Source organism: Hetaerina americana, unplaced genomic scaffold (assembly GCF_022747635.1).
Source record: "Hetaerina americana unplaced genomic scaffold, ioHetAmer1.1.p SCAF_2, whole genome shotgun sequence".
Taxonomy (NCBI): Eukaryota; Metazoa; Arthropoda; class Insecta; order Odonata; family Calopterygidae; genus Hetaerina; species Hetaerina americana.
Genome location: NW_027286763.1, coordinates 67,815,754 through 67,835,910, shown reverse-complemented (window position 1 = coordinate 67,835,910; position 20,157 = coordinate 67,815,754). Strand labels below are relative to the sequence as shown.

Below are 20,157 nucleotides of genomic sequence, written 5' to 3'. Positions count from 1 at the left end.
TGTACTCGGACTTCATTTTATTTCTTAAGGGTACCAGACTGGCATCCACTTTACTAGCCTTAGTTAAGTAGTTAAGCCTATTTCTAGCAGTCAGAACCTCATTTGTTATCCAGTTATATCCTTTATTTGCAGATTTATTTTTTATGGCTAGCTTTTTCAATGGGAAACAAATATCCCAGTAGTACTCAATAATTGATTGAAATTCGTTGAAATTGTTTGTAACTAGAGTTGCATTTAGTACTGCTGCCCAGTCAACACTCTTCAACTCCCATTTAAATAGATTCATATTTTCCTGTGAGTATATACGTGTGTACACTGTATCTGTGTTTCTGTCACTTCTATCTGTTAGAGTGTGTGCGATAAATTCAATAATTTGTGCATGATGGTCTGAGATAGTAGTTTCCAAAACTAGAGATTTGAAGTTATGCTCTGGTAGATTTGTAGCTATGTTGTCAATAACAGTTTCTGAGTGAGATGACTCTCTGGTTGGGGTAAAAATAGTTAGCTGAACACTGTAGCAGAGAAGTATTTCTTTTAGCTTTTGAGTAGAGCTGTTATCTTTTGAGACATCTATATTCAGGTCCCCAGCAATGATAATTTTATTGTTTTTCTTGACAACTTTCTCAAGTATTTTATCCATTTTTTTGAGGAATTCATCGACTGGTGAACTTGGAGATCTGTACAGACCAATAAAAAAATAAGTTTCATTTGTCTTGGGCCATTTGCACAAGGTTATTTCAAATCCCTTTTTTTCGCCGATTCTATTTTTTAAGTTTTTATAGGCTCTGGTTACTGATTCAAGACAAGTTTTGGCGAAAAAAGCAACACCGCCACCTTTGTTTCTTTCCCTACAGAAATGATCGACAAGAAAATAATCCCTAAGCTTTAGATTTTTCATTTCATTATCTTTTAGGCCGTGCTCCGTTATACAAAGAAAATCCGGCCTCTCTTCCTGCAATAGGATCTCAATTTCCAGCTTTTTATTTGCTATGTATTGAATGTTTTGATGTAGAAGCTTTACAGAGCAATTTTTTGTGCAATCAACTATATTTTTTGTATTTTGATTGGGGGTACTGATTATATTGACACGGGCTACCTCCGTTTTCCGTTTCCCTTGTATGCACAAATATTTGCTACATTTTCAATTGCCTTACCTAACAGATATGCCCCTTTGCGATTTAAATGCAAGCCATCGTGAGCTAAGCAGTGATCATTTATACGTTTGTTTACGTCACAGAATACAACCTTAAGAGCACCACAAGCCCATCTAAGATTATCATTTACGTTTTGGATATAACTAAGGTCGAAATCTCGTCGACGTAAAATATTATTTACCACAATAACTAATTTGGAGAAATGTTTCTTTGTGCACCTAATGAGCTCGTACATTTCTCCCATTACTTCATCAGGCGATCTTGAGTTCCTTCCCTGCACTCTCTCAAAACGTGTTGGCTGTGCTCCTGACGTTCTAGTGCCACCACTCGAAATATCCATCTCTTTGTAGTACAATAGTCATGGCAGTTCAGCTCTTCAGATTCTTTTTTAAGTCATCGTTCCCTAGATTAATCTTTCAATTCTTAGTTCATTATCAAGTTTTCTGTGCAGCATTTCTCACTCACTGGTCTTGTGTCCTTTTTTCTTTACTACTTTTCATCGATCATGACCAGTGTTATCAAAGGCTTCTCTGGTATCTTTCATGTAGCCTCTTTTCTGGTCTCTTTGATCCCTTAATTTGTTCTCTCCCACTGCGACTCTACACTTTCTTCAGTTGTGGCATTCATTATCTTAGATACTTTAGTAAAGGGTAATGATAGTGTAATTATTATTCAGTGACTAATGATATATTTTTTCATCAGTATTTGTCAAAGTAGGTTAACAAAATAGTTTTTAGCCAAAGATTTTATTATTTCACAGAAGTGCATTGCAGTATTTCTGATGTGAAATGCACAAATCAAGTCCACATACGAGGGTAATTTTAAAAGTACCCAACCCAACAAAAAAAAGCACAAAAATTTTGGGAAAAATGTAATTATTATTATACATAATCTCCTTTCAGCTCTATACACTTTTCCCAGCGATGTTCAATAAGTTTGATACCCTTTTTATAATAAGAACTGTCTTGCTCCTCAAAATATCCGTGAACTGCTGACATCACTTCTTTGGGGTTGGAAAATCTTTGACCAACGAGCCATTTTTTCAAGTTTGCAAACAGAAAATAATCCCAGGGGGCTAAATCTGACAAATAGGGTGCATGAGGTAGCAATTCGAACTTTCATTCATGCATTTTTGCCATTGCAATACCAAATTTGTGAGCTGGTGCATTATTGCCTTAATGAAACAGCACTTTCTTCTTAGCCAAATGCGACCGCTTTTGCTTGATTTCTTTCCTCAAACGTTGCAATAAGTTCGCATAATACTCACCGTTAATATTTTATCCTTTTTCAAGATAGTCAATGAAAATTATGTCACACGCATTCCAAAAAACCGATGCCATTATCTTACGTGCAGAGGAAACGGTCTTCGCCTTCTTTGGAGCTGGTTCTCCCTGTTGAATCCCTTGCTTTGATTGCTTTTTTGTCTCGGGGTGTGAAGTAATGGACCCATGTTTCATCCATGGTCATGAAACGGCACAAAAATTTTGCTTTGTTACTGTGAAACTTTGCTAAACACTCAATTGAAACATCTTCACGACACTGGTTTTGCTCGAGTGTGAGCAAATGTGGCACCCATCTTGCACACAGCTTTCTCAAGTCCAAATGTTCAGTTAATATGTGATGTACCACACTTTTTGATCGGCCTATCATGTCTGCTAGCTCGTTAAATCACTTGCAGTCAACTATCACCCAGTGTCACTTTGTGGATTTTCTTCACCGTTTATGGAGTCGTCACCTCATTTGGTCGACCAATGCGATGCTCGTCTTCACAGCTCGTACAGCCTCGCTTAAACTCTACTACCCAATATTTTACTATTGTAAAAGAATGGGCAGACTCACCCAGAGTAGAATACAGTTCAGCTTTTATATTGTTTGGGCTGGTGCCTTTCAAATGAAAGTATTGTATCATATAATAGTGACCAATGTTCTCGAATTTCACAAATTCATTGAAAATGTTCACAATTGATGGCTGTCAAACAAATACTAAACAATGTGGCGTCTTCAAACTTGAAACATATGCTAAATAGATTGCCTACTTTCTAATACAGTGATACAGGGACACACCCAAAAGTGGTAGGACTGATTTTCTCTGGCGCGAACGGAGCGGTGGAGGGGGTCTGCCTAGCAGGGTAAGGTGGAGGGGGCTCTTCGCAACAGGCCGACACCAACCTCAGTCACCTGCGAGCTGTCGTTGAGTGAGGACCCAGTTTTTAGTAAAGCAAGTTTTTTGTCCGCGTCGAAAAACAAAATGAATCTGAATTTAGAGCAACGTTATTCCGTGAAGTTTTGTGCGAAACTCGAGAAGACGGTAACTGAGACCCTCGATATGATCAAGCAGGCTTATGGGGACACTGCCGTAAGCCATTCCACAGTATTTGAGTGGCACAAGTTGTTTAAAGAGGGTAGGGAGCTCGTTGAAGACGACCATCGCTCCGGATGGCCGTCGACGGCAAGAACCGACACGAATGTGGACAGAGTGAGGGCACTGCTGAACACTGACCGACGCTTAACCAGTGAAGAAATTGCAGACCAGTGGGGTCTGTCTGCATCCAACGTCCAACGCATTATTTCACAGGATTTGGCCATGCGCAAGGTGTGCGCCAAGATGGTGCCGAAAGTTCTGCCATGGCGCGCTCGTCGTCAGACAGCTCCTGGCCAAATACGGCGTTGCCACGTTGCCGCACCCGCCCTATTCTCCCGATCTGGCACCACCGGACTTCTTCTTCTTCCCCGTGATGAAAAGACAGCTCAAGGGACGACGTTTTGACTCGATAAAGGCCGTTCAAGAGGCTTCGACGAGGGTCATCAACGGCCTTCCCAAAGAAAATTTCCAGCTGGCGTACGGGGAATGGGAGCAACGTTATACTGTGTGTCGCAGCTCAAGGAGCATAATTTGAAGATTATTAAGTCGATGTAAGTATATCGTCAATAAAATTCTCGTAAAAAAATCAGTCTTACCGCTTTTGGGTGGGACCCTGTATTTTTCAAATAACTACCGCCCTTGGTCAGGCCGGCTGCTTATGGGACCTCCCATGTAGGTAAAAACATTCTCACTATTTGTGTTGTAGTAGATATAGGTAATGCAGGTGTGATGATTTCACACATTGAAATTGCAAAGGTGAAACATTTCAGAAATATTTATGAGCTTGTCATTGCAGTAATTTCAAGAAAGCAACCTGAGGAAAAATGAAAATAATCATTATTGTTTTAATTTCGTTACAATTAGGCAAATGGCCCAGTGGTAATGATCTAGTGAAGCACCATGAAAATGCTCAAATAGAAAAACATTTGAAACAAAATACTTTTAAAAAACAATGATACTTACAGATACTCTAAATTCTCAACCATACCTGTACCATCACACATGGCTCAGCTTTACGCCATGCAAAGCAATGCGCCATCCAAAATCATTGGAATGCCAAGGAATACTAAATTTGAATTCTCCAATAACTATGAGTAAAGGAAATATCACTGGTACACATTTTGAAAATTGACAACTGATAATTGACTCAATTTATCTGCGTATAAAATGGAAAATCAGAGATGGTGTGATAATAAACAATGGGAATGACCCACAAGAAGACAAGACTTGGTGGTGTTGTGTAAAGTTGCATATGATAAAACTGAAGAAAGCTGGTAAGAAAATACATGACGTAAAGTAAAGTTGAAAAATAGTGGGGACAGCTAAAAAAAAAGCGGCAAGAAAAGATAAGGAAAATGCAGAAATATTATTTGGGAAGACTGCTATAAGAGGAAATTCCCATTGAGAGGGTCTAAGGTAGATAGGTAAATAATAGAATTATTCAAGACATGGCTATTGTTAAAGTGAAGTGCATTGGAACATGAAACAAAGGAAGGTTTTAATTAGCATGACATGTGACACGCAGGACATTTCGGGCACCACACTTGAACACACGCACACACACAACACGTGACACGACATGATGAGACACCAGACATGTGAAAAGCATAATTTTCTTTGATGCTCAATTATATATGGCCCTCTTTGAGTTTAAAAAAAAATACCTTTTCTTTCCAGAGAGGGGGCAGAGGGTAATTGTCAATACAGTGTGATAAGTGTATTCTTTTTTTATACAAATATATATGAATGAATATATTTTTTCTCAACCTCCCACGTCCTCTGCCCAGACTGAGTTGCCCTGTGCCTCAAATGCAATTTCAGTATTTGTGAATGTTCAAGAAAATATGTATTCTTTGTGTGTAGCTGTGATAAAGAGAGATCTGGAGCTACCTCCCTTCACTTGTGCTCTCGACCGACTGACCAATTCAGGCTTCATCCCTCCTATATATCCACCTAGTCCCCGAATCCAAGGCCGAGCGGGCATAGAAAGGTCGGACAGTTCAACAAGGACGCTCGGCTGGATTCACTTCCGAAGGGTTGTACCTCCAGGTCACATTGCGTGACTGTTCTTTTAATAATAGCATATGCAAATTTACAATGTCAGGAGATGAAAATATTACATCCTTTCCCCGCACAAGCAAGACGATTACAGATTGATTATCAACATAGACAAAAATTTCAGTATCAGGCTCAGCGATGCTGACGGCGTGGTGCGCCGCCATGAGGGCCGCCAGGGCCTCCGTTTGCATGATGGGGCATTCCTCCTCCATGGCCCAAATCTCGGTTGTGCTGATGAGCAGGATAACCCAGGCCACCTGGAACGGGGTTGCGTCACTGTAGGTTTCCATTGTGTATCGAAAATTTGAGAATACCCCGGGCGCTTCCTATCCCATATCTTTGTAACCATGTCGTATTTCTTTGGGCAGTGTAAAAAAGGAAGAAAGGCAGGAACACACCCATTCCCAATAGAAGTTGCAAAAGTTTAATTGGGGATGTGAATGAAGTGTTATAAATTCCAATCATAAAACTACAGCAGTAGAAAATTATGCCAGACGAACATGGTGAGAAAATTCTTGTGATACTCTATAAAGGATAGGGAAATGTGCCAAATTATAGCATTACAAAGTAATAAAACTGATGTCACTGACTCCGAAAGAATGGTGGAAGGTTACGGCAGGAGATGGAGATTGGCGAGGAATGGGTTGACCATTTTAAAGTGGCTCTAAGACTAGATGGAAAAATATGGAAAAGTGAAGACAAATCTACTCATCGTATTTTTTTAAAGATCTTGAAAAGGCATACAATGAATCAGTCTAGATGCATGAAGGGGAAAGAGAGTTGCACCAGAAAAATATGTAAAGTTGTTAAAAGAGATGTAACCGGGGCAGAGACCCAAATTCAATGTAGTATTGTTAAAATTGAAGGGTTTCCCATGGTAGTTGGGCTACATAACCAATCAGGTCTTAGTCCATACACTTTGATATGGTTATGAATGCTCTTTTAAGGGATGTGAGAAGCAATGGGCATTAGGATTCGCAGGGTGAAAACTGGAGTATATGATATAAAAACATGAGGAGGGCAACTGTATTACACTAAAGGAAGAAAAGGTACCCTCTGTCAAATATTTGGAACATTTTCAATAATTATTGGAGAGATGAGGGCCTATTGGGAAGGAGTAATGGCTGGATACACCTAAGAATAAAATGTGGATGATATAAATGAAGAAGAATAGGACATTGTGCGACAGGAAGGTGAATTGTAAGTTGAAAGGAAAGTTATGTAAATATGTGGTGAGACTCGTACTATTCAATGGTACAGCATCATGGATAGTTTTAAGAGTCCTGGGAGGCACTCTTCAAGGCAAAGAATTACTATATATGAGAAAGAGGCATTATGGTACCTATTTGTTATAGGCACAGGAAAGACGGTTAAGTTGGTTTGGTAATAAGGACGAGAAGAGCAAGGCTGAAGTTAAAATGGAAGCACTTGGTGGAAGGAGGAATATATATATATATATATTTTTTTTTAAGGTAATCTACCGGTTAAGGTAGGTTTTTCGATGGACACAACTACCAAACAAATATTTTATTACTCCTAACAAAACACAAAATCCATCATCCTACTCTATATCAGGTCCCTCTTCATCTCTGAGTACTTTCTTCCCCCCTTCATCCCGTCCAACATCCCTATCCTGTTCCTTCCCTTTCCTCTTTTGCCCAACATTCTACCCTCTATCACAGTCTTCAACATCCCACTGCCGGTCAACACCCCCTTCATCCACTTTTCCTGCCTCCATAGGATTGCTCCCAACAAACCCCTCTCTTCGCCTACCATACCAAGTACTTCCTCATTTGTTTTCTTCTCTGTCCATTTCACCTTCTCCATTCTTCTCCACACCCACATTTCAAAAGCCTCCAGTCTACGTCTATCCTCCTGCTTCAATGACCACGTTTCCGCGCCGTACATAGCTACGCTCCATATCAAAGTTTTTACGAGTCTTTTCTTAACATCCTTACTCAGAGTCCCCGTCATCAACTCCCTCCTCCTTGTGAAAGCCTCTTTGCCTAGCGCAATTCTTCTCCTTACGTCCCTACTACTTTGACCGTGTTGGTCCAAAACACTACCGAGATACGTAAACTGTTCTACCTGCTCTAGTTTTTGCCCTCCTATTTTAATGTTAAGTTTGGCCTTTTTCTTTCTAGAAAATCGCATAACCTTTGTTTCATTAATATTGATTCTCATCCCATACCTGTCGTACTGAATTTCCAATTCACTCAGCAATGCTTGCAGCCCCTTGGCTGACTGACAAACTAAGGCTTGGTCATCAGCAAACCTAACTGATTTTACGAATTCCCCACCCACTTTCATTCCTACCTCGAGTTCTTCCCATGCCTCTTTGATCATTTCCTCTGCATACAGGTTGAACAGCAACGGTGATAATGGGCAACCCTGCCTTACACCCCTTCCTAACACTGCCCATCCTGACTCCCCGTTTCCCACCCGCACCTGAGCAGTCTGAGACATGTACAGGTTGCGGATTAGCCTCCTTTCCCTCCAATCTATTCCTATTTTCTGCAATATACTCATTAGTTTTTCCCAATTCACTGTATCAAATGCTTTTTCGAAATCTACGAAACAGGCAAATACCTCCTGGTTGTGTTCTATATTCCTCTCGATTAATAATTTCATTACTGCAATGGCATCACGCGTACCTCTCCCCTTCCTAAACCCAAACTGATCATCCCCTAAGTAATCATTTGCCCTACTCTCTATCCTTTTGTTTATGATCCTGAGAACAACTTTAGCTGCGTGGGATATCAAACTAATTGTCCTATAGTCCTCGCATGACGTGGCCTTTACCTTTTTCGGAATAGGAACTAAAACTGATCTCACAAAGTCTTCCGGCCAGATTCCCTCCTCATAAATACTACGGATCAGCCCATATAGCCTCTTCCTCCCACATTTTCCTAAGCATTTTAAAAGTTCCACGGGAATGTTATCTACCCCCACGGCCTTATTTAGTTTCATCTCTCTTAATGCCCTTTCTATCTCATGGTCTAGTATGCCTGGACCTAAGCTGTCCTCCTCTACGTCATTTTCTTTTTCAATGTCTAACTTTGTTGGTCTGAGTTCTTTACCATACAGTTCTTCTATATACTCCTTCCATCTCTCTTGGATCTTTCCTGCGTCAACTATTACCTTACTTGCCTTATCTCTAACTGTTAGCATAGCTCTTCCTTTCTTACACCCCGATAACGATTTAACTTTGCTTTACAGCGCACCGATTTCACCCTTCCTCTGCAGACTTTCCATATCCTTGCACTGCGTCTTCCACCATGCGTCTTTTGCTTTATTTGTTGCCCGCCTCAATTTATTGTTCAATTCTTTGTACTTCATTTTGCCTAGTTCTGTGATTATATTCTTCCATTTTCGCCGCTCATCCATCTTTGTAATCATCTCATCCGTGATCCATGGTTTGGAGGAATATATAGTTAGGGAAAAATGGAAGAGAAGTGCAACACAAAAATAAAATATTAACTCTCCATATGTAACGACAGATTGAATTGAATAACACAATTACTTGAATAATTTTGGTATGAAATTATTTCATCAACAACCCCAGACTACTAGAAAAACTAGCTCTGCCCAATTTAACGAAACCTTGTATTCAGGGGTAGCCTCTTAAGCTCAGTACAATGTGAATTTATTTTTTCCTCATAGATTGACGGACGAGTTTCTGATGTGCTGCTTTGTTTTATGTCTCATGAGTGTTACATTATGGTTTGGTGTGTTTTGTTGGACGAGGACTACTGTATGCCTACTTAATGCTCATGGGGTCGAGACCTGTTAAAAATTCAGATTGAATTTTTCTGCGTCTATAGTATTTGGACATGAGAATGTTCTCTGAGTCTAGACCCAAAGGTTAGAATGCTCTAAAATAGGCACAGTTTGCTACTCTTATATTTATCACACGCATATTTATAGTCCCTAAACAAATATTAAGATTACAATAAAGTTTTTTCTGAAACGGAACACATGATTATTTCCCATCAACATTCAAACATGTTCGCTCGACAGGGTAATTATCTTCATCAACAGCCTTAAAGAGCATTCATGCCGAGTTTTACTTCCATTTAAGATGAGATTGTTGGCTGTAAACATTAATTTGTTTTCCAATGTCTGTGCTTGACATCGCTGGGATTGTTGCATTTCTGATTTGAAGAGTATCGTCCAAATAAATACATTTAAAGACAAAAGATGAATTGCAAGAGGTATATGCACAAGACACATAGGATTTATAATTTTGCAAAAAACGGCCACGCAGTAGATCTAAAATAATGCCTTTGGTTAATGTAATAATATGCGGTAAAATACAGGAGAATTAACGGTTATTCGTGGAGAAAAGTTCATAAAAAGGTTTTTCAAAAGATAACGATAGCGTATTACAGCATCGTAAGGTTAGATTCACTTGTTTTGCCGGGCAAGGAAAAAGGGGAGTTAAAGGGTTGCAAAAGCTGGCAACCCGGCGAGATAATCCGGTATGACGTCATTTCCAACATAAAGAAAACAGCGTACAGTCGAACTTGAGGTCCCAGGATGCAGTGCGTTGCTTTGTCCCTACGTCAGTCGTTGTGAAGGAAATGTCGGCCAATTGATCATGGTGTAGTGATTAAATATTGATTGGAATAACCTGTTCAAATCTAAATGTTGGACATTTAAACATTTAAGTGATACAAAATGTCATTACCCCTAATACAATCCTTACCCATTAAGGAATTCATAGTGTGTGGAAAATATCGTTTAGTGCGCAAAATTGGATCTGGTTCTTTTGGTGACATTTATTTGGGCATTAACATTACAAATGGAGAGGTAAGGAAAGTGTTTATTGTAACCTGGCTTTATTTGTAGCAGTATTTTGTCTCTTAATTGTGTTTTTTGGGTACACGCAGTGATACTGGTGGCCCGATTAACGTATAGCCCGTTCAGCCATATAACATTCTTGTTGTCAAGTCATCTACAATGAGAGAAGTTACTTTGGAAGTAGTATCGGTATATTCGACGTTTGCATGTACTTAAGTTATTTTCCTTGTTTTATACATAACACTGAGTGATGTATTCGAAGGTATCATTGGGGTCGTTTACGTATCCAAGGGGAAAATATGCCTCCGAGTGCAGCCATCTTAGATAATAGCATTCGTGATGAAATGAGAAGCAAGTGATTCACGCAAACTTGGGATATTTATATTAATCATACTTACTCATAAATTTGGCCCATACCGAAATGATGAAGCTCGAGTAAATTTTTTATTTAATGCGTCTTTGTTTACGGTTTCGAGTGTTTGGATTCGATCATACAATTTCGAAATAGTAAACGTAAAATAATGTGAACGTTGCCCTTTCTAATGTGCGAGAATAAGCCTTGTGGCTCTAGATTACAATATATTTTACGAATATTTGTAGTTAAAATGTGCGCATGAGTAAAACTTCTATATATTAGTGCCTTCAGATTTAGCATTTCCTTTCCATATTTAAACAGGTCATGTTATTTCTTTTATTTATTTAAGGTCCAACGTCTATCTTAAAACACTGTCTTATTAATTAGGTTTGAGTTATTAGAAGTTTAGTCATAACAAAAAAATTTAAAAAATTTACGTGGAAACTTCAATTTCGTCACCGTTTAGTGTATTGTTGACATGAGGGACTTCATTGATTGATTATATTGTTACATATCCTATGATGTAACTGCTTTTTTTGAGTGTGGTTAACTGTCGGGCAAATTCTAACTGGGACCAAACTTAATTCTTGTTTTGGCGTAAACACGTATTTGGTTTTTTTGTGTCAACGATTATAGGTAGGCAAGTCTCATAATGTCGCCGTTTTACCTTTTTGGGAAATAATCAATGATAATTTGTGTTATGTTTGAATCCATTATATTTATATCACTAATGGGTGAGTCGTCGTTTGAATTGGTTCTAGAAATAAGATCCATAGTTAATAATATCTCCCATATGTGTCACCGTTTTAAATTAGAAGAATAATTTCATAATTTAGCTAGTGGCTGGCACGTTAGAAAATTCTATGAAATCATAGTAATTTATTTTTACGGTGGGCACACTGTAACAAAGTGTTTTAAATGAAAATCTTAATTCCCTTGCGGTACATGGTGTAGTATTTTTCGTATAAAGCCCCGGAATATTTTTGTCAAATTTTATACGTATTTAAGATTAAAATATCACGTCACTGATTTTAATGCATCATTTCCGATGTTATCATTATTTTTGGTGTAATTCTTTTGCGGAGTTGTGCATCTAAAGTATATTTTATTTCCAGGAAGTGGCTGTCAAGCTCGAACCCGTTCGAGCAAGACACCCACAGCTGCTCTACGAGAGTAAGTTATATAAAATTTTGAACGGCGGAGTTGGCATTCCACACATACGGTAAGTGCGGTCTTTTTCATATTTACGTTGACGTAAACAATACCTCTCTCAATTATGCTTGTGTTCCATAACTTAAATGACTCTTAACATTTTGAATGCGGCTGAATTTTAACGTAAAGTTAGCCCCTTCGTCTCAATGGTTGATTGGTTTATTCTGTAAACAGTTTTCCTCTCAACTATGTCTGGTTCCAATACCGTTCATAATTCCTTAAATTTCAACAAATGCTGAGAGTCCATTACAAAAAAAAGTTAGCATGTTGTTTTCAATGATTGATTGATTTCATGTCGAACAGGTGAAAGCAGTGTTGTAGGGCCTCGTTCTCTCTTAGGGAGTGTCCACCGTTGTCTGCGTTAGGATCTCAGTTAACTATTTTACATTACCATCTAGGACAACTGCTGACCCAAATAAAGTAGCTAATTATCCGTGGTCAAAGGATGCGTATATATTTTATGAAGATCTGTTTTCAAGCAATTTGGTCTTGATAATTTTTGAAGTAGGAATGAATAAAGCATGTTAGGTTGTGTATTGTTTGTATATGCAAAGAGATATTTCTTTGTACCATCATGTAGGGTATAGCCTTTGTAAACCTTCCAAATAATGCTGAAAGGAAGAAGGTGAAAATTAATGTGATAAAATGCTGCAGATTAAAAAGTTGGTGGTATATTGAGAGATGGAAAATAAAATGTCTTAAGTTGACATGATTTGTGAAATTCCAAAGAAACTGCGGGAGATGCCGCAACAGTAACTTTTAACGGAGTCATCCGCTAATGTGCATTTCAATGCAACAATTTCAGTGTAAAAATCATTCGCCTTGACTGGGATTTGAACCCAGATCCCTCAATATCCGGTCGAGTGCTTTAGCCACTTAAGCTATCGAGGCGTCCTCTTAAACTCTGAAATTTTGTCACAACATCTTGTTCCTTTAAAAGCCCCAAAATTTCAGAGTTTAAGAAGACGCCTCGGTAGCTTAAGTGGCTAAAGCACTCGACTGGATATTGAGGGATCTGGGTTCGAATCCCAGTCAAGGCGAATGATTTTTACACTCTGAAATTGTTGCATTGAAATGATTTGTGAAGTTCTTGCTATAAGGGTAGATGTTTAGGGGGTAGGAAAGGTTTAATAAGCATTTTTTTGGAATTGCAAGATGTTATTGTAAGGGTTAAAACAAAAATTGTAGAAACCAAAGGACAATCTGACGAGTTATTGAAATTTCTGTTAATTGTTCAGTAGTAGCTTCAATCTCTTGATATTGCATTATACAATAAGGTAGTGTTATGATTAACTTTAGGCTGGAGTGTTGTGTTATGAATATGACACGAAGTAAGAAGAAATATAATTGATAATTTAGAGCAGTCTAGGTGTGAGAAGACAGTATAGTATTAGTATTCTAGTCATTATGAGTAAAGTAAAAAAAAATATTTCCTGAATTAGTCTTAGTTCTTGTAGATTGTGATAAGTTATCAGAGAAATATAGGAAACTCTGAGGGTGATTATATCATCTTCCCAGGTGATCATATTACTTCTATTGACGTCAATTTGATTTTCACCGTTAATGAAAAACACCTTGGTCCCAAATGTTGAAGCTGTCATGAGGCACTTACCGTTATTGAAAATCATAATTATGTTGTTATCCACCTATTTTTTATGTAATGACGGCCACTACACTGGTTAAGCATTATTCATGGTATCAAAGTGGAAAACCGGCCTACCACAGTCTTGCATAATTGAGGTACAAATTAGCATCTTTTACCAAGCGATAACTGGTTTAATCTGGTTGTTCAATAATAAGGTTTTTAAACCTTAAGGTGTTTTAAGGTTTAAAAAAGTAAAAGGGTTTTACGAAACCTTAATTCTATTCTTTTTACGTTTTCTGAGATTTCTTACTGTGTATAATGGGATGTTTGCTATAGTAACCCTGAAATTACATCTTAGCTATGCATGAATTTTATTGCCTCACTCAGGGTGCTTGAAGTACCCGAACGTTAATTAAGTGGGCATTTATCGTTTCGCCCCTGCTGCTGATTTTGTTAGGCAACGTTAACATGAACCGGGACTCGTAATATCCGTCTTTCGTTTGGTGATATTGCTCGAGAAAGCGGAACAATGGACAATAAGCCGTAGGCTGCTCGTCGTCAATAGAACATGTCGAAATAGTTATTGAATGCATTTATTTCTCTGGGATCAACAAAAAGTTACTAAACGTGAGCGGTATTATGCAATAATTAAATAATTGCATTCGTACTCGTAGTTTTGATTTCCTCCCTTCTGGATATGATATTCCACCACTTGCTGTTGTTATTATATCCAAGAAACCGTACCGCGGTTCGCATGTACGAATTTATTATGCTACTAAAGTACCTCATCTTTACAATTCACTTATGCGAATAAAGGGCACCTGTAGATAGATATTCTGGAATAGTATATATCTCTACCATTTTTTCAAGATTTCGGTGGAACCGTCCCTACCCAAATCGAGAAGGTTTTCAGACTCGCCTGTCGAGCGGGGAAAGCGGGAGGAGAGGGAAGGGGGAAAGTGATAGATCCGTTGTTGCCATGTCTTCGAGAACCGAAGACCCTTGACGGAATACGTGATCAGCCATCCGTAAACTCCTCAGGTGCTCGGAGGGAATGCCTTGAAATAAAGATTTCATTATGTTATTTGACGATGTTTCTTCATATTCTTGGTTTAATACGATTGATAGGGACGTCCAGACACTATATGCCCTTTTATGTTTATATCCTAAATATAATTATTGAACTTGTGAAATAGTTGTTATAATCGATCGTGAGTTGTTTGTTTTTATGGTGGTATTTTTTTGGACCGAGCCCTGTGCAGCTCTTGCCCTAGGAAAGAGCCGATTCTCATTAAAGTTTTTCCGGTTAATTAACGGCTCGCATGTCAACAGCGTAATTGATTAAAATTGCATCAAGTATCTTGGGTATGATGCTTCAATTGTTTTTATGATTTGTTTACCAGCGTCGCACTTCATTAAAACCAACATGCGCGTCGAAAAAGGTAGGGTAACGGATTGCTGTGATACAGGGTTTACTGTTATTAATTGCTGGTGTATTGGTCAAAGTGTTGTCGCATCCCTATCCGAAGGAATTGCAAGAAAAATTATTTGAGATTTCGTCGTGAACATTTTCCTGTTTTGAACTTCTGTTAAATGTGCGTTTGAAAAACGATTGTGAAGGCATTTCTGAGTCATTGGCGGCTCATTCCCAGTTATTAATTGACCGTTGCATTTACGATGTGACATTTGTATTTGTTGTATTTAAAACATTTTGCATGGAAAGGTGTGAGGAGGTAGTCCGTTTTCATCTGACTGGTATGATCTCGGATGTGTTTTCTATTTGGTACGTTTGGGACATAGTGCTTGCCACAGTAAATGGCTCAAATAAGTTATGCCCTCTGATTCATTTCGTACTGTTTATGAGTGTTTAGATACTTGCAAGTGATTTGCTCAAACGTGATAATTAATTCATTTTTTCAATTCATTCCTTATAATTTCGATTTTATGGTTTGTGATAGTGTTACCGTCGGATTAAATGCGAAATATTCCTGAAAGATGATATTTGCCGTTGTAAGCACGATTCACTTATCATGTTGTTATAATGATTAGGTTTTAGGTTCTTAAGACTGCCGAGGTCATAAGTTAACGCTATTGGAGATAGTGCGGCCCAGTACGTTCTCTAACACGTACCATCCATTTTCGAGGGGATATTGCTAGGGTTACCAGCAGGGTCCACTGTCGTGATAAATGTTGTCAGTGATAAACATCCATACTACATGATTTTGGACTGTCTATTTGTCGTTGGATGAAATAAACAGTTGAAGTTTATCAATCGTGTATAGAATTTATATATGATTGGCTACCCACCTATGATTCTGTCTATAAAAACTTAGTAATTTGAAAAACTTGTCATTGCGAATTATAAATATTTACCCATTTATGGGCGTATGTTCACTTTATTGATGAATGCAAGCGTCGAATGGAGGTCTTCGTCACTATTGGGTGTCGGCAGAATTGGGAAGTCAGCGAATTTAAAACTTAAAAATAATGAGTGAAATCGGGAACAATTCACAATCCATGACCCAATCAACTTCCTTCAATTGCATTCAAAGAATCTTTTTGTTAGTAATCACTATCATACTACGATGGGCTACTTCCATAGGTTTTTTTTATTTATATCAACTCATTTTACATTTATCGCTAACATCTCTTTTAATTTCCATCGCCGCTGAAGACCTTGTCATTTTATTTATTCTCAAAGTTGTTTTAGCTATTCCAAGCCTTGGCGTGATTTCTTGTTTGTTTCTACTGTTAAGTCAGATAGCAATGGGCATGAGCTTTTCAGATTTTTACGTCAGAATTAGCATTCGACTCATTACTCGTATTTTGGCGTGTATATAATGACAGGACTTGAGAACTAGTCATACTCTCAGGTACATACGCGTAGGTTTACGTTTACGTAATTCTTTGGAGACCTCACCGACGGCTCTTCAGAGGTAGCTGCTGTGAAGTGATGAAAAGACCATTGAAACTGACATCAATTGCACTTATATCATTCAGAAAGTTCTTTAAACGATAATTGAAAGAACTCCCATCTTTACATTTAATTGCTTTAGGTGTTTGGGTTGTTGTACGTTACTGTAATTTATTCATTTCGCTTCTATTAGTACAGACATCAGAAGTAATTCTTTTAGGCTGTCTGTCGTCTACCTGGACTTAGTGGCGAGACCCGTCTTGTGTTGCTTTGCGGTTCGAGATAGTGGATATCTCGACGGGGCAAAATGGAGTTAGGTTTGCCATGAAGGGACGTCACCGTAGTAACGGTATATTTATTCCGCTGCGGGCGAAGCAGCAGTTTGGGATGGCGTGTATGCAACCAGGCAAGGCTTCCGCAGTGTTGCTTTTATTTGAGTATCAGCTGTTAGATATTATGAACCTCGTTCAACGTTGATGTTACTGTTTTTCGCCACTTAACATACAATATCCATTTTTACACGCTCTCATGTTATTCTTTCATTAATGTGAATGAACACATGACCTTTTCGACATTATATCCTGAGGCACTAAAGGCTTTCGTTAGAAGTGTCAGTGAGTGGGGGTGTAAGAACTTAACTAAATGTAAATCTGGCACCATCTACTTAGCGCTCTCAGCAGCGAGAGTAGATTCAGCGAAGCCTATTTGTATTTAGTGACTGCCCACGTATTTAATTGGTGTAGAGATATAATGTTATTTAAATTTAGCTTTGATCATTCATCTTGTCTGGGGTCTTAGGGTTCCGCTGGTGCAGACAGAAAGCTGCAGATTTTGGGCGGTGCATCCGTCTGATCCATCTGTTAGTGTTTCGAACTTCATGTGTGTGGACTTAGCTACTGAAATACATTTTTCGAATTTTGAGGCCAGTTGGTGATGACCTTGGAATTTTTTATCAGGATTAAATTACACTGTTTGACAGATTATAGCCATGTTTGAAATAAAGTTACTTATTGCGATAATTAACGTAATAAAAGTATTCATACTCGTAAAGTAACGGTCAATTACTTTAGAATGGAAAATAGAGGGAGAGACTACGTTTTCAAGAGACAGGTAACTGTATCGAAAAATTCATCGTCAACGCCTCCGGGAGCCCTCGGATTTGTCGCCAAATTCCGTATTTTCATTTCGAGTTCGATCTTCAAGGTTTGGGTGGTGATGTGTCTGACTTAATGCTGGTGACTCTTCAGGGCAACAAATTTTTCGTCCAGGGAGTTTATTAGTAGATCTTACCTGAAAATCGCCAAGAGACAATGTTAATCTGACCACCTAATCTTAATACCTAAATTTCGTACGGCATAGTGCTATGTACGCCTTGAGGTCCATCCTTCAGGTTGTGAACTGTAATGGTGGGCTTATGAGGCTACGATATGTTTATAAGGCACGTACATCGGCTGTTAACGTATAGCATTTGGTGTTGACGTTGAACATTTCAGTACGATTCCAATCCGAAGAGGATTTTTCATTGATTAAAGATTAAGGTACTTGGGAATGTAGCTTGTTGCGTTGAATGGTTTTTCTGTACATTTTGTATTTATTGTGAATTGTGTTAGCCCGTCGGGAAACGCGACACAGCAGCAACTTCCAAAAGGCGTTAAAAGACGCACGATCTTTTTGGGTTTGATATCTGTACGAACAGTTATTATGTGTTGTCTATTATACAGAAGCTTTGCTTTGCGATTTAATGGATGAGAGTTTTCGTAAGAATTAAGCGAGCTGGTACTAAACCTTAAAATTTTACTTATCCGAACTTAAGGTTTCTCGTGAACGAGCATCAGTTACTTTCACGTGAGTGCTCATTGATTCGTGTGATGCTGGTGCAAGGTGTCTAATTGGCTGAAGCGCCGTTGCCGCGGTGATATGGCACTGTTGCCAGAGTTCAGTTTATGTTTTTAGTCTTAAAACTTAACAAGGTGGTAAGCATTTTTATGGCATGAATTTTAATTCATCAACATTTGACATTAATGTCGGCCTGTCAAGTAAATTGATTGAAGTTGACAGCTTATTCGTTGATATTTTACGGCCTTTGGTGTTTAAACTCAATTTTAACTTCTCCACCAGAAGTCCAGGTAGGAGCCATTCGATCATATACTGTGTTTAGCCCCTCTTAGGTAGTGTGTGTGTATATATATATAAATATATATATATGTATATATATATGTGTATATATATATATGTGTGTGTGTATATATATAAATATATATATATATATGTATATATATATGTGTATATATATATGTGTGTGTGTATATATATATATATATATTCTATTGTGTTCGTCCTTTATACGTGTTCCTATCCCTTTTCCTTGTATATGTTTCTGTATATATATATATATATATATATATATATATATATATATATATATATATATATATATATAATTTTTATTTGAAGAGAATTTCATGCTTTTGTATGACCATTGTGTATTTTTCTTATTGACTTTGTGTCCAGCAGTTTCAAGTGCTTGCTAAATGCAATGCTAAATATTTAACATAAACAGATACTTTGTAAATTTACTTTGAAAGTATCTCATGTTCTCTGTGCTATGTCGGTAATGTATGCTATCCGACGTTAATCCCAGCTAATCGTTCTTAAGTACTTTTAAATGGTGAATATATTTTTTGATTTATCATTGTACTTGTTGTGTCTGACGTAGGGATGACCTACAGTGTATCATAATACCTAAACATATGATAAAAAGGATACATATAAGAATGCTGTACCTGTTAAAGGAAAGTTTGTCGGTAAGCGATTGAAATACTTGATAGAACACTTGTCATTCGTAAGCAGCGATCTTCGAGAATGCTTACACGATTTTGGAATAGCAATCCTTAATTCTTAATGTTATGGCCTAAGTTGATTGCTTAGTTAAAAAGCTTTTGTTTGTGTTTCTACTGCAATGCCGGGTTTCGCTGAAACAAAATTCAACAAAAAACATAAAAAGAAGTCTTGAAATTAATCGTCAGATACTGCTTTCCGAAGGCCAAGTGTAACAGCTCCTTAATGGTAATTTTAAGTAATGGTATTTCTGTTTGTATTCAGATTTCGCACCAAGTTAATAAATATTGATAAGTTTACAGTCCTCTTTTTGCCCTCGTTGATTGTTCGGTTTTAATCATATTATCCTCCTGTTAGTATATCCATGCGTGCTTTCTTTCAGGCGGTTAACTATGCAGTCCAAAAATAATTGATTTGAGTTAAATATTAGTCAAAACTGGACTATGTGGCCAATATCTGATTGAATCTGAACCTTGGTCATCGTAGCTAAAGAATTTGAGTACTAAGCTTGGTGGTTGAAGACAGATGGTTGTTGGAAGAACTGGGGGACCAGTGGGGGCAGTAGATACTGTGGTGTGATGGGATGCTACAGATATTAATGGAGGGGAGAATGCTGGGAAAGCGTAGAGGGAGAATAAGAATAGACTTTTTGGATTAAATTAAATAAGGTGGAAAGTATGCAGAGTAAAGATTGTTGTTATATATGGTTTGGTTTAGTTTTGAATAGTTAATATGTAATAGGGTTTTGCGGATATTTTGTGTCATGTTCTTTAGGGCTGAGGAGAACAGAAGCGTGCTTCCGGGGTCTATTAAAAATCTACCCTACGGTTGATAAGCCGGTAGACTAATACCAATAAAAGTAATGATAAATAACTG

General features: G+C 38.0%; 1 protein-coding gene across 1 annotated transcript in view; it reads left to right on the top strand.

Annotated features, from left to right (window-relative positions):
- Nucleotides 1–10,120: 10,120 nt before the first annotated feature.
- LOC139688134 (casein kinase I) overlaps nt 10,121–20,157 on the top strand; it is a gene marked incomplete at its 3' end in the record, with an annotated part of 31,640 nt that continues 21,603 nt past the window's right edge. The window contains exons 1-2 of the mRNA XM_071585562.1: nt 10,121–10,386; nt 11,848–11,954. Of these exons, the coding sequence (XP_071441663.1) occupies nt 10,255–10,386; nt 11,848–11,954 (239 nt within the window). The remainder of the gene's footprint in view (nt 10,387–11,847; nt 11,955–20,157) is intronic.